The sequence below is a fragment of the Hylaeus anthracinus genome, unplaced genomic scaffold (assembly GCF_026225885.1).
Source record: "Hylaeus anthracinus isolate JK02 unplaced genomic scaffold, UHH_iyHylAnth1.0_haploid 4, whole genome shotgun sequence".
NCBI lineage: Eukaryota > Metazoa > Arthropoda > Insecta > Hymenoptera > Colletidae > Hylaeus > Hylaeus anthracinus.
The window spans coordinates 7103809-7117062 of NW_026535289.1; the positions used below are offsets into that span (position 1 = coordinate 7103809).

The 13254-nt window shown below is 44.3% G+C and overlaps 1 protein-coding gene across 1 annotated transcript in view; it reads right to left on the reverse strand.

Annotated features, from left to right (window-relative positions):
* The window catches only part of LOC128894617 (discoidin domain-containing receptor 2-like), a 170723-nt gene that overhangs the window by 36016 nt on the left and 121453 nt on the right, over window positions 1-13254 (reverse strand). The window contains exon 8 of the mRNA XM_054156461.1: window positions 7491-7698. Within this exon, the coding sequence (XP_054012436.1) occupies window positions 7491-7698 (208 nt within the window). The remainder of the gene's footprint in view (window positions 1-7490; window positions 7699-13254) is intronic.

The following is a 13254-nucleotide window of genomic DNA, read 5'->3' on the forward strand; positions in this document are numbered from 1 at the left end:
CGAGCGCCGTGGTGCATTACTATAGCTCGACTAAATATTTTCCGAAATGGCTCCCGACCCCGCGCGATACCGAGTTCCCCGTTTAATTATAGCGACCACGCTAGCACCGCGATTATTTCGCCATCAAAACAATAACAGAATCGCTCTCCCGTTGGCTGCATACACTCCACGAGTACGGAGTATAGTGGTAGCCAGATTTACGATCGGATCAGGATGCTGCGCGATTGCGACAAGGGTGGGCCATAACTTACGTAGGTGGATCTTCCGCGTATAAATCATCGTGCACGGAGAGATGCAACGGGATGCCTTTCTTCGAGCACGGAATGAAAATAAAATCAATAGGAGAACGAAAAGGAGTTCGGTAAGAAGCCTCGTTCTTTCGTCCCGCGGTTTCCTTCGCGTGGTTTTGTACCCCGTCTTCTATTTTTCCCTACCCCTTACTCGATTCGTTCCCCCTTCTGTCCTCCAGCAGGCACGAGCCTCGTCGTGGGTCCAAGGGTGCAACGTGTACCTCACTTTTCTGTTTTTATTCTGTGGGGTGGTTTGTATTGGATTTCATATATTCGGAGAGAAGATATTTTATTTCATTAATTTTCCAGCTTTGTTAAATGCAAATTAAAATGCTTTCCTTTTGCCAAAACCAACAAATTCAGCCTGTACAGCATAATTTAGAAACTCACACAAAAAATAATCCTGTAGGACCAGACGTCTTTTTGACAAAAAACACTCTAATAATAAAGAAAACCCTTCTTGGAATGTTTGATCTCCGCATTCAGTCCTTCTTAGTCTTAAACTCTCTACAAAAATAATCGAAGAAAATGAACCTCATGAGAGGAAAATTCGAGTTGGTGGTACTAGGAACGTCTCTGACGATGGTATCGCGACGGTGCACGTGCAGCGTTGCACATGCAGCTGACGCTCGACGTCAAATGCAACTAATGCGCTCCTTGATCTCGCGACGCCTTCTCGCGAACCGCGCGGAGGGGAAAAAGAGGCTCGGAGATTTTAAAGTGCTTTGATTTACCGCTGGAAACGGAAATGGAACCGCGAACTTCGTTTCTACCGCGACCCCGTTTCCAACCGGTGGAGGCTTAATCGAACGCCGGCCATTGTGAATCGGCCACCGTGGGATTGTCTAGCGAAAGGATGCTTCCGGTGGTTCGAGCACGTCAGACGTCGCCGCCAATCGTTGCCTTAACGCGTTTGCCTCGTTTTACTTTTATTTATCGGACGCCATTGTCGATCGTTCTTCTATCGAACACTTACGTGTAAATGTCAGTGACACGATAAAAGTAAACTATTTAAATAATGTTAGTTGACGTTGGGAAAAGTTGTATCAAGCATTTTATTCGACTCAGAGGATTTTAAATATGTTTTTGAAAGATTGTGAAGATGATTATGTTGCAAAGATTACACTGACACTCATCAAAGTTCTTATCAATTTGAATATGTGACCTTCTTTCTAAGTAGCGAAAAATAGTAATGAAAGGGAAGAGAAAGAAATGTTCAGAAATTCAGACTGATGCGTAGTATTACGCAAGCGGGTAGTTGCTACAAGCGTTTTTATGAAAATCGATGACATCCTTGTTTTTTTTTTTTCAACGAATAATCGTGTACAGAGGGAATCTACTTGTTCTGGTAATTTCTCGACTGTCCGTCGCACGTTACATTTTGAACATATGTCGCTGCAAGCGATCGCTTCCACGGCGAATTCATTATTCCTCTGATCATTATGACACGGTTGCTCGTTACTCGTATGTCGTTACGCGCTTTCATGTTCTACACAAAAAACACGATAGCATCAATTTTGTTGACCCTTTCGCTACTACGGACCGCCTATAGACACCCAATACAGGTATTTATAGGCAAACGAATTCCCTCATCCCGTGTAACTGACGCTCATCGACGTTCAGTTCGCTGCTAAATAATACCGAACCGCGACGGTGCCGGTGCTACTACTGTGCTATCTCTATCGGAAGTTAGTATAACAGAGATGGAAATAAATGGCGAGTTACGTATGATTAAAACTAAATTGTTGTTTGCGGTGTTCGTTCGATTGCTAGCGCGAACTGTCGCATTATTTTACAAAGGTCACAGCGAATGATATTTCAAACTTTGGCTTTGAAGTTGCCAATTATTTAACGATAGTTAACGTAGTCCATAAAACTATATTTGGGAACCATTCGTAATGCGTAGTTTGATAATTATCAAATCATTACTGTTCATATTCGAGGAGGGTGTGGGAGAGATTTTTAGGGGACCGATATTGCAAATTATGTCCATTAACTAACGTTGGCACGTGTCGTAAATAGAGTTGGAATACTGTAGAGAATTTATTCGAATTCTAGTTTCTATGTACTACAGAAATATGGGATCGTTTTTGAGGGATCAATATTCCATAGAAAAATAAATCAAGGAGTCCTTTACTTTTCAAGTGACTTTAGGGATGCATCCTAGACCACATGCATTATAAGCTTCAATTATTCATGGTTTGCCAACGAAGCTTCGGACTTCAAAATAGAAAGAATTTTTCGATTTATATTACCCTGAAGAATCAATCCCGTCAGATTTAAGATTGCACCAAGAGTACATCGATTAATTCTGGATAATAACCATTTGGAGATACCACTTGTAATACTGTCGCCAATTGATATAATATGCGAGAAAACGTGCACCGAAGTTTCCCCATCCCAGATCTGCTGTCTACAAACGAGGATTATTGCACCAGAAGGGCTTACACTTCGCCGGTTAATAAATAGTTGATGAAGTTCCCAGTTTCCAGACGACGGGCCGTGAAAGATCGCGATTAATTTCGTCACCTGTTCGCCCAAGGTTTTCCATGCGAGCCGGTGCAAGTTAATCCCGCGGAGCAACGGTCCGGTAATGGGATTATTAACGAGATAAGTTTCGGTAAATTTTTACCCCGGGACAGGCCGCCCCCGGGTCTTCCTCTTTGTCGATTAATAATCGAGTATCCGGCGTTGGGAATCTTAGGGTAGACGGCTGGAGGCGGTTCCCTAATATCGCGAATGCGAGCACAACAACCGCCTGACGCCGAGGTAAATGCTCGCGATATATCAACGGAAGCAGGGACACGATATTTTGCATATTTAAGGAACAGAATGGGATGAGCGATCTCCGACGGTGTATCACTTTTATGGCCAGTCCACGGTAACCGAAGAGGCGGGAGAAGAAAGAGGCATGCATCCACCTGGCCGAGGCGATTTACGCCTGGCTTCTCGTATTTCCCTGTCCAATTACGTCTCTCCGCGCAGGAGAACAAGAAGGAACAGCGAAATCCCTGCAGGACTTCGGTCAGGAACGAATGGAAGCCGGGAGAATCGGACCGGGTGCATCCATTATTTTCTTTCTTGTTTTTTTCCAACCTTCGCTTCTCCTCTCTCTAGACTTGCTTGCTCGTGGATCGAACGATTGTCTTCAAAGCGATCGCGAGAAAATAAACGGGCAGGATTTGTCGATAAACTTTTTAACGAATCCTTTTTGCCATCAACGGGACGCGCCAGGTAGGTGGGGAGGGCCGTTTGAAGGACTGTTATACTCGATTGCTACGTTCCTGGTCCGATAGTCTCATCAACGGTGCCTCGATGCTTCTTTTTCACCGAGCAGCTTCTAGATTCGTCGTTACCTTTTGTGTAAGTTTAACGCTGCTGGCAGAGTGCAATCAGCAGGGCTCTCGATGTCTATACGTATTTTGCATACCTGAAGAGGGCTCATACGACGAGAACTAAAGTGTTCGCTGGAATATCGATCTACGGCTAGAAATGCGAATATAAATGTGTAAAATTAACGATGAGATGTCAAGAATGGATGCAAAATTATTATAAATTAACGTGTCCGTGAACAAGTGTGTATACCTGAATAGGACTCATACGAAGAGAGTCGAAACGCTATAAACTAATAACCCTTCTCACCCTCGTCCTTCTGGACATCAATAAGAAAGAATGGAATACCTCCATATATTTCCCTTACAATAACCAGCAACCAATTAATCAATTTATTAGATTTGATGTCTTTCCCAGCCATCAGTCGCGCGTTGGCCACATTCGCAGGGTGTGTCGTTACTGTCGTTAGACAGGGTCATTTTTCTTCTACTGCTGTTTCCTGCTTTTCATCCCCTTCGCTCGTCTCCTCTTTTCTTTCGGAATAAATGAGCGGGAGCCCGAATCAACGAGCATGAATTTCACGCGGAGCACGCGAATGAGATCCGTATGAAATTATCTGTCCAGAAGGGGCCGATCCTGGCGAAGAGGGATCCGAGAAAAGGGGTTGCTGTCCCGAAGGGGTGCGACGAAGTTGTTGAAATAAAGTAGTCCGGCTGACGCGTCATTAGCAACAGCAGCCCACTGCCGACGGCTCCTGTTTCGTGGCGTACAAAGCCCTCGTCCCTGCTCGTCCTTTCAGTCGCGGCCTTGCTCGCATTTAATAGACGAATCCTTTCGAATTCGTTTCGTTACGGCCGCGATTCGTTCACCTGCGCGAGGAACGGTTTCGACAAGCTTCGTTTGGGGATGGATGCGAAAGGATGAAACGCTATTACCAGAGGTTCTTCCCCTGCCTCGGATAATTTATTTTCCCTAAGAAATCTTAATGATAATTCGTGAATCAAACGGGGGGTGATTTTGCTTGGGATGGATTTATATATTGCCTTATTAATCCAGCATCTTTTCATTCTTCGTGCTACAGTTATTGTGCTTCAATTTATTAAACCAATTTTACATTTTTATTTCCTGCTTCCTGTTCTGTTGTTCTGTGTTTGCTTTGCATTTGTTTTTCTTTTTGCATTTGTTTATCTCATTTTTCAACCGGATCCCTTACTCGAATAAAACTCAATTCATTTGTTTCCCATAGAGAAACTTAATGCCTGATATTCGTTCGTGATGAAAGTCGAACTCGAAGTCCGTCGCAGCGTCCACTCGAAAGGCTTCGATATTTTTTCCTTTAGCCAGCGTCTGTTATTCACGAAATTACAACATCCCGATATCCGTCATTTTCCAGGCGATTTAAATTGCTCCTTTAATCTATCGGACCAGCATTGACATTTTAACGAATCCGTGAAGCGAGACAACCCGCGGAATCGCGAAACAACGCATCGATTCAGCGATCGCGTATTTCGGTCCGCGTCTTTCTCCAACCGCTATTCGCTGGACAGGAAAATTGTCTGGCGTACATTTTCCGCGCACATCCTTTGAAACGAAAAAAACAGCGGACTAGCGGAACGCCGACTGGAAAAGTTTCGTGCAGACTTTATGAATCTGTTGTCAGGTTGGTAAATCCCGTGACAAAGAACCCTTTGTGCTCGAATAACCTTGTACTATAATAGTAAGATGCTTTCCCGCCAACGATCGTTTTTCGACCGACTTTACTTTCGATTTGTGGCGTGTTTAATTTAACAGAAAAAAAAAGAAATGGTTGCACGAAGAGGCTGAGCATCGTCGTTTTCACACGCGGTTCCGTGCAGGTCGTTTCGATGTTGCCTCGAACGATGCTACTTCTCTCTCTTTCTTTTTTTTTTATCTTTTATTTTCTCGTCTCGTGCATCAATTCTTCCGCTCCAGGAGCGTCTTTGATGCCCCGTTTAGGAGCATTCTCCGGTTAAATGATAAAGCTCGAAAGTCGAGTTTCGTGACACGGTTCCACGAGAGGAGCAGAGACTCCCCCGCTCGATTGTTCGGTGACTCGAGCATCGTTGCGTTTAATTCCTCGGTACGGTTAACAAAGAATCTTTTTACACAGGGCCGTGGTCGCTTGCTGGGAAACGAAGAGTACTAGCGCGTTTCGTTCTTGTTGTTCGGGCTTTTCACCCGGCAAAGGTCGTTCAGCCCTTTTTTTCCCCCGTTTCTCGACGGGAGTTTGTACGTCATCTTCGAATTAATTGGATTTTCTTGCCGCGGCTGCGTTTAACGGAGGCGCTCGTCGATTCGATCGCTCGGAAAAGTGAACTAATCCGACCAAAAACAAAGCCAGCAGCCGATTTATAGTTAGCGAGATGTATGTTAGCGAGAACAACGAACGAAGTCGTGACTTTTTTTTGGCGGACAAGCAATCCCTAGGAGACCAATGTATCCATTGATATTTCTTTTAATTTTTCTTTTGGAATACCAAATAGTACTATCATAACTATGCAGAATTGAATAGAACGATATTTTCACGAGTAAACTTTTTCATATGACTTTCAATTCTTTTTATGTTTTACTTGTGTCGTCTATAAAACATTCAGCTTTTTCAAACAAAGTTGAAACATTCACACCGATCACACGAACCTCCTTAATTTGACACGAACTATATCATATATAATTTTTAAAAAAATTCTCTGACACTGACTACAAAAAATGATATATGGGTCGTGGTATGAACCAAAATTCAACGACCTGTAAGCTGTAAACAAATCCGAAACCAGCAAACCGTTGACATAAACCACCGCTAAATTTCCGCGGCCATCACATTTCTATTCCACGAATATCCCCGATGTTGATGAACGAAAATTGATCGATTCGGCGTTGGAACGACTCATTAGTACAACTCAATGCGCCGGGGTATCGGTCGAGTGTTTGCACTGCGCTGTGAAATCAAATACCCGTTCCGTTGGTTCTCCGTTTTTCCTTACCGATCCCAACGTTCTGATATCGTTCCCATTATAAATCCTCTTTATTCGAGAACGGGGCACCGGGAGGAAAATCTTCCGTAAATACGGCTAAACTCGACATAAGGAAAGGATTTCCATCCGAATCGAACGGAACTTATATTCCAGTCGAGAGGATCGAGGACACTCCGTGTAAGGTCGACGTGCTTCGTGATTTTATATCGCCGTTGATAAAGCGCTTTCCCGTGTCTAACATTCACTACGTTATTTCTCTCCCTTCCTCGTTGCTGTATCCTCGCCCCCTCCGACCCGTCGAGAATACGGACAAGTTGATTTCTATTGAAACAGAACGTTACCTCGTATCGAGCCGGGAGCTCTCCATTCGCGTGGAAGAAAAATATGGTGCGCCGACGATAAAAAAAAGAGAGAGAGAAAGAGAAAAAAAAACACACACAGAGAAAAAGAATTGTGAAACACGCGACGACCAGCCGGTCTCGATTTGCACCACCCCCTCCCGCGCGACCCGGGCGAATCCGCTTTATTTGTTCGTTTCGTGAACGGTGCACGACTTAATCGAAATCGCCCGACTGACAGATATATAATAAGCCGTTGTCAATTACCGTGTATCAATTTATACACGCGAGCCCAGGGTTTATTTTCCAGTGATTGACAGTCGGTAGCCGGCCTATCGGATTGGCGTGCAGGGGTTGGCGGATCCGAGGTGAAAAGAGGGTGGGCGTGGACCAATCGCGTCGAATCGTGAACACATCGAGCCGGAATTATCAAAAGAAATATATAGGCTAACCTCGAATTAAACCATCAAACTGTGCGTCAATATGTCCCGCGAATAAAAGTGCGAGAACGGTTTAAAGGTTTTTCCAAAACTCACCGGAGTCAAAGGTCACTTCGCTGATCATAATCCACCTGTTCGAGAAATGGAGTCTCAGCTTGACGTATTTCCCGACGCGATGATGGAGCTTGATGGTGATGTTACGCGACGTCTCGAATATCTTGTCCTCCATGTAGGTGTACGTGATCGGCTCGCCTGTATAGTACTTCCCGCCGATGCTGAACAGAATGTCGACTTGAGAGAACACCTGCGACAAAATTTGTACCCTTTAGTTTGAACTATCATGGAATTATTAAATACGATAAAATACATATGATTGAAATGGAAATCGAAGTTAAATCCTGTAGTGTACTGATAGTTTTTCGAAGCTTCCTGTGATACATTATCCAGAAGCACGAAAATGATGAAAGCTTATGCTCTGACAAGGGAGCGTACGGGTGATTTACCTCAACAGTGGAAGAAAACGCAGCTGGCTGGTTTCCAATCTGCATATCATGATAAAAGAGAGCAACATAAATATCCATTTTTATTATACTTTGCGGCAAGCTCGAAAGATGGATCGTGGTGGTCTCAGAACACATCGGAAACCTTAAATAAGCTCGTGTATAGATGAAATGAAACAGCCACAGACGAGGCACGACGTTGATGGATAGAGAGTCGACTCGAAATCCGCTCTCCTCGCCGAAGAAGATTTAGGAACAAAGTAAAATACGACCCACCCACGCAAAGGGGTGGACGGAAAGTCGTATGACTTTTGAGGATGTTATAAAACTTTAATGCGTCTCTGAAGTTCATATGATCTGATCGTAAATCAGAGATATTATCCAAGGTCGCAAAAGCCTTTACTTAGCAAGGGTGTATCGAGGTTACGTCCATATAATCTCCTCGTCTCAGGTTTGTGCGCTTTACGAGTCACCTTGCATATACAGGGCGGAGAAACAACCTTTTTACCGCAAAGGTCCGTTTTTTTTTCCTTGACGGTAAGAATACATTTTATTCGTTACTGGGAATGCTTATATAATTGAAACTTAAACGAAAATACATTTCATCAGTCTATTCATTACTCTCTCTCTCTCTCTCTGTTACGTGTTTTAATTCGTGATACTTCGCGTATTATTCGACCCACCCGGGACCTAACCCTGATGTATGATTTTTGGACCGTGCTCAACGGTCCCAGCGATCAGTCATTAACATGACTGACGCTGGCGTTGCTAATTACCTCGTTTCCGCGTCTCGACGCGCAATGAATCGAAAAGGGTGAACGTAGCGAGGGATAATAATCGGCCCATGGGCGACGCGAGGGCAGACAAACTTATGCGCGAACGTAAAAAGAGGATGCGCGAAAATGAAACACGCTGGGACACGGTCGCGAAACTTTTTTAAAACGTTTGCACACAGGCTTGGCGTTTAGTTATGTTGCCTACAGTACCAAGCAACCGTTGCTCTCCGAGGGTAAGTCTCTGTTTGCTCGGAGACTGCACCAACGTTGCCGCGAAACTATTTTCCTGAGGGAGGGTAGGGATAAAATAGCCTCGCTCGGGGGCTTCCCTTCCCCGAAAGCTCTATTTCTCTCCGTTGAACCGTACTGTAAAAAAGGGATTTACTTCCAGATCAGTTATTGCGCTTCATCCGGTATATTATATCGGATAAGCCGAGCGGTGCCGTGTCTCCGCGTCTGACTCTTGGCGCGAGCTGCAACCGGGGTCGCCGCCACTGTCGGCGATGGATCATTTTCCAGACCCCTGAGACCACAACCACTCACAGGAGAGGATGGCAGGAATATTTTTGAAGATGAAACCAAATTTAAAGAAGAATGATGTGCTTCATGATTGATTATTGCACTCGAAAGCAAAGTATCTAAACGAAGTTACTCTAAAACTACATTAACACTAGTTAATTTTTCAAAATAAAGGGAGAAAGGGTTAATCAGTTTCTCCTTCGCACGAAGGAGTATGCAAACTCTTGTTCTCGATTAAAAAATCACAAAAGAATACACATGGCCTCTCTTTCTTCCAACCTTAACAACATTATCTCTCTAACCGGTACCATAAAAATATAATTACGAGAAAAAAATTGGATTTCAAATACGTAATAAACCAAGAATAAAAACTTTCACGTTTCTTCGATAAGGGAAGCCTGATAGTCGACAAATAAACGTCGCCTAGCTCGGTGTGGTGTACCTTGCAATTTGATCAACGAAGTTCGGGCTATCTCGATTCATCTTCGAGTCCATAGAAGTACAAACAAACAAACATTAATTACGTTTGATGATCGATGACGGTTGTCTCCGTGGAAAGAGCCGGGCTATGGCTACTCTTGTCCGCGAGTTTCGATTGAACATGCCCCGACGGCGTCGACACGCCGAGAAAGGAGAGAGAAGCAAACGAGTTTTATGACGAGCCATCGGCTACATGCGGACAGATACACCGGGGGCATCGATAACCGATGCCATCGGATAAACGCCTCTCCCGTCACCGAGGATATCGTTTCCGACTCCCATCGGGCTTGAAACGAATCTTTCGTAATTGGATTTACATGACGTGAATTACGATAACGAAATCTTTTGGGAGACGATTCGAACGGCATCCGCTCCAGATGTTGCCCCGCGGTTTGCGACAACGACGTTATCGACTTTCGACTCGTACAGCACCCGATGAAGGGAAGTTTTCTTTCCACGGATAATTCGATAGCTCCGCCGGAAGCATTGGTTATATTAGATTTCGGGAAAGAGATTCCGGATAGGCGGGGGTGGTTCTCGTATTCCAAGGAAGGTTTTGTCTTTCTTTCGTGCTGATTTTACTGGTGACACGTAGAACAAGTGCATTTAATTGTGACGTGGCTGCATATTTAGTATAGGGAGTGAATAAGAATATTATTTTTTAAATGCTCCAGATGAAAAAAGGACCAGGTTTATGTGTTCGATGGCTTCTATGGGTAATTCGTTAAGGGTTCCTAATTCTTTATTTAATTTATACTTAGATTCGTAGCTATAGTCATTAAAATATAAGGTGTGGAATCAGTTTAACATTTAGACTTGTTCTACCATCGATTAATTCAGCAGTGAAAACATTCAAATGTTACATCACCTTCGCGAATTTTTTTGTGACTATCTTACACATACGATGGGAATGAATCTTTTCCCGTAACTGAAGCATATAGAAAGCTTTGTAAAAATATTTGTTATACGCACAAGGAACGCGAGAACTAAATATGAAAAACATTAATTAGACATAGTACCATGATTTTTAGCAGCAAACTAGCAAGAAGTTCAGCTACAAGATATCTTTGTTCGTCAAATCGAAAGGTGCATTTGAAATATTTCTCAACGAAATCCGTCGCGCATCACAGTACAACTCGATACATTTAATTATACATTTACCTTTCAGTTGGCAACGAGAACGCTCCCTTACATGCCTACCTGGATAGACGTCGCGCTTCCGGTTCGCAAGCATCAAAGGGGAATGCGTCCATGGACGAAATTGAAATGGAGTCCGTAGGAAAGAGCATTCGTAAATAAAATTGACACGGGAGTCGGCTGAACGGACCAAGGACCGTTGCATCGAGGCTGGGGATGTAATCACGGAAATTTATGCACTTTGACGAGCAGGAAGAGCAGAAGGACGCCGCGAGGAGGGCCGCCCGGTCCTTGTACGAGCCGGTGGATAAGTATTTGCACACTGTTAGAAACGCGGCGGAGGATCTTATCAGACGTAGCGGTGATTTTGCTCGTTTTCATTTCTTCTCTCGAGGAGAATCTGGGCTCTGAGTAAATTGACTCGCAGACGTCTAGGTCGTTACGTTTATTAAATTGCGACGTCAAACATTCGCCGAGTGTACAAGGAAATTACAAAGTGATCTTGTTACTTATGCCCGAGATTCCGTGACCGGAAATCATCGGTCGAGGACCCGGCGTTCGTTGACTGCGAGCTGGGACGAACCGTTATTGGGACTTGCGTATCGACTGGAAACTGGGTGAAATTCTGCTGATGGTTACTTTGTCCGATATCTACGTCTGCCGTGGATTGGGGATATCGTAAGAATCGCAATTTTCCCTTGAATTCTGGGACGCTAAGTCGGTTGAGCGATCGAAGAGGGAGCGTGAGATTCGAAGTGGATTTTTAAGTTTTGATAAAATATATAGAAACGAACGGTTCCTGTAAACTTGTATAGCGCCTTAAAGGGTTCTGTTTCAAACACCTTCGAAACACTTTTACCTATCAGACATCCCGTGTCGTTGAAAGGAATTTCCCAAATATTCCTCTTCTTCGCTAAGCTGAACAACGTTCCCTCCTGAGAATCGAGTAATTACGAAGTTGACGATTCACGGCTCCTTTCGCAGCTCGTCGTAGCTAATTTGGTCCCATCTCGCAAGACGTTTCCTTTTTATCCAGCTCGAGGAGCCGCCCCTTTTGGCAGCGGTGGCAAAACGCGTAGGAGGGCCGCCTCGACAGCGGGGGAGGCAGTTTCGTATCGCAGTCTATTATCGCCCCGTAGCCGGGCGTGTTTCGTTGGCTGCTTCCGTCGAAGGGGAAAATGTTATTTGGATATCAAAGATGCGCTACGGGCAAAGCCCCTACAGAGCCATTGTGCCGGGGGTTCCGGTTTATGAGCCTGCGTGGCTCCTGGCGGCGGTCGGGTCACTCTGTATATAAAATCTGGCGACGTGGAAGGGAATCCGGAGGACGATCGGGTGTTCGGTGCTTCTGTTTCGAAGGTCGACCACGAAGAGGGCACCAACCTGGGCGGTTTCAGAAATCCGCCGCGTCAAAGAGCGAGCGGCCATCGTTTATAGTCCGTCGCACGCGTTAGTGAGCATGCTTCCGTCGTCCTTTGCGCTTAATATTCTCTCTCTTCTAGCCCCGTGCGTCTGCATACTTGTGCTCACCGAGGGAATTTTATACCGTGGATCTCTTACCGGCGATTTTTCGCCGTTTCGACCATCCTCCGACCGAAAAAACGCGCTGCAAAACTTTGAGTACTTGATATTTGGCTTCAAATAAAAGAAGCTCAGTAAGAAGAAAGGGCAGGGAGCAAACTAGAGCTTTTATTAGAGACGATACTACATTACTCACTAGATATCGCAAGTTTCAATTATTTTATGTCAAATGCACCGGTAGGTGTCTATGCTACCTGAAAAAACTCTGCACTACCCCTAAATCGGAGCGGAAACGTGTTATTCGCCAGATCGGAGTCATTTTGCTCCATCGATCGAACCTCTCGTTAATTGACTCGCAAAACATCCACGCATGGTGCCCGTCAAAATGTTCCAATGATTTGACAACCTCCCACCTCTGTCTCGGGTCATGAAATAAAATAACGTTAGCTTCAGTCGCGTTTAAAATGGACGATATCGAGAATATACTCTTCTCGTGTTTCCTGGGCGCGGGAACGATTCAATGTTACGATTAAACGGTGATGTTTATTCGAACAAGCGCCCGATATCGATGCGTTCTCTTGAAAGAGGTGAATTTGTTAAACGTTTGTCACCGACGGACATCTGCAGTGTATTTGCCAACACCGACAATTATTGAAAATTGGATATATTCTCGTTTGGATAGTTAAAATAATCATTTCGAGAAAAAAACAATATTCTCTTCGCGTTCAACCGTTTGAAAACATACTCCTACGTGGTTTTATATTACATCAGAATTCGAAGGAGGAAGGAAAAATTCGCTATTATCGAGTACAATATTGTATAAAATTGTTGTTTTCGATAAAGCGGAGCCCTTCTCACGTACTCGCATTTTCAATATTAAAAACTGCCAAAGTGTAGGAAAAATGCGCTACAATCTTGTATTAGAGC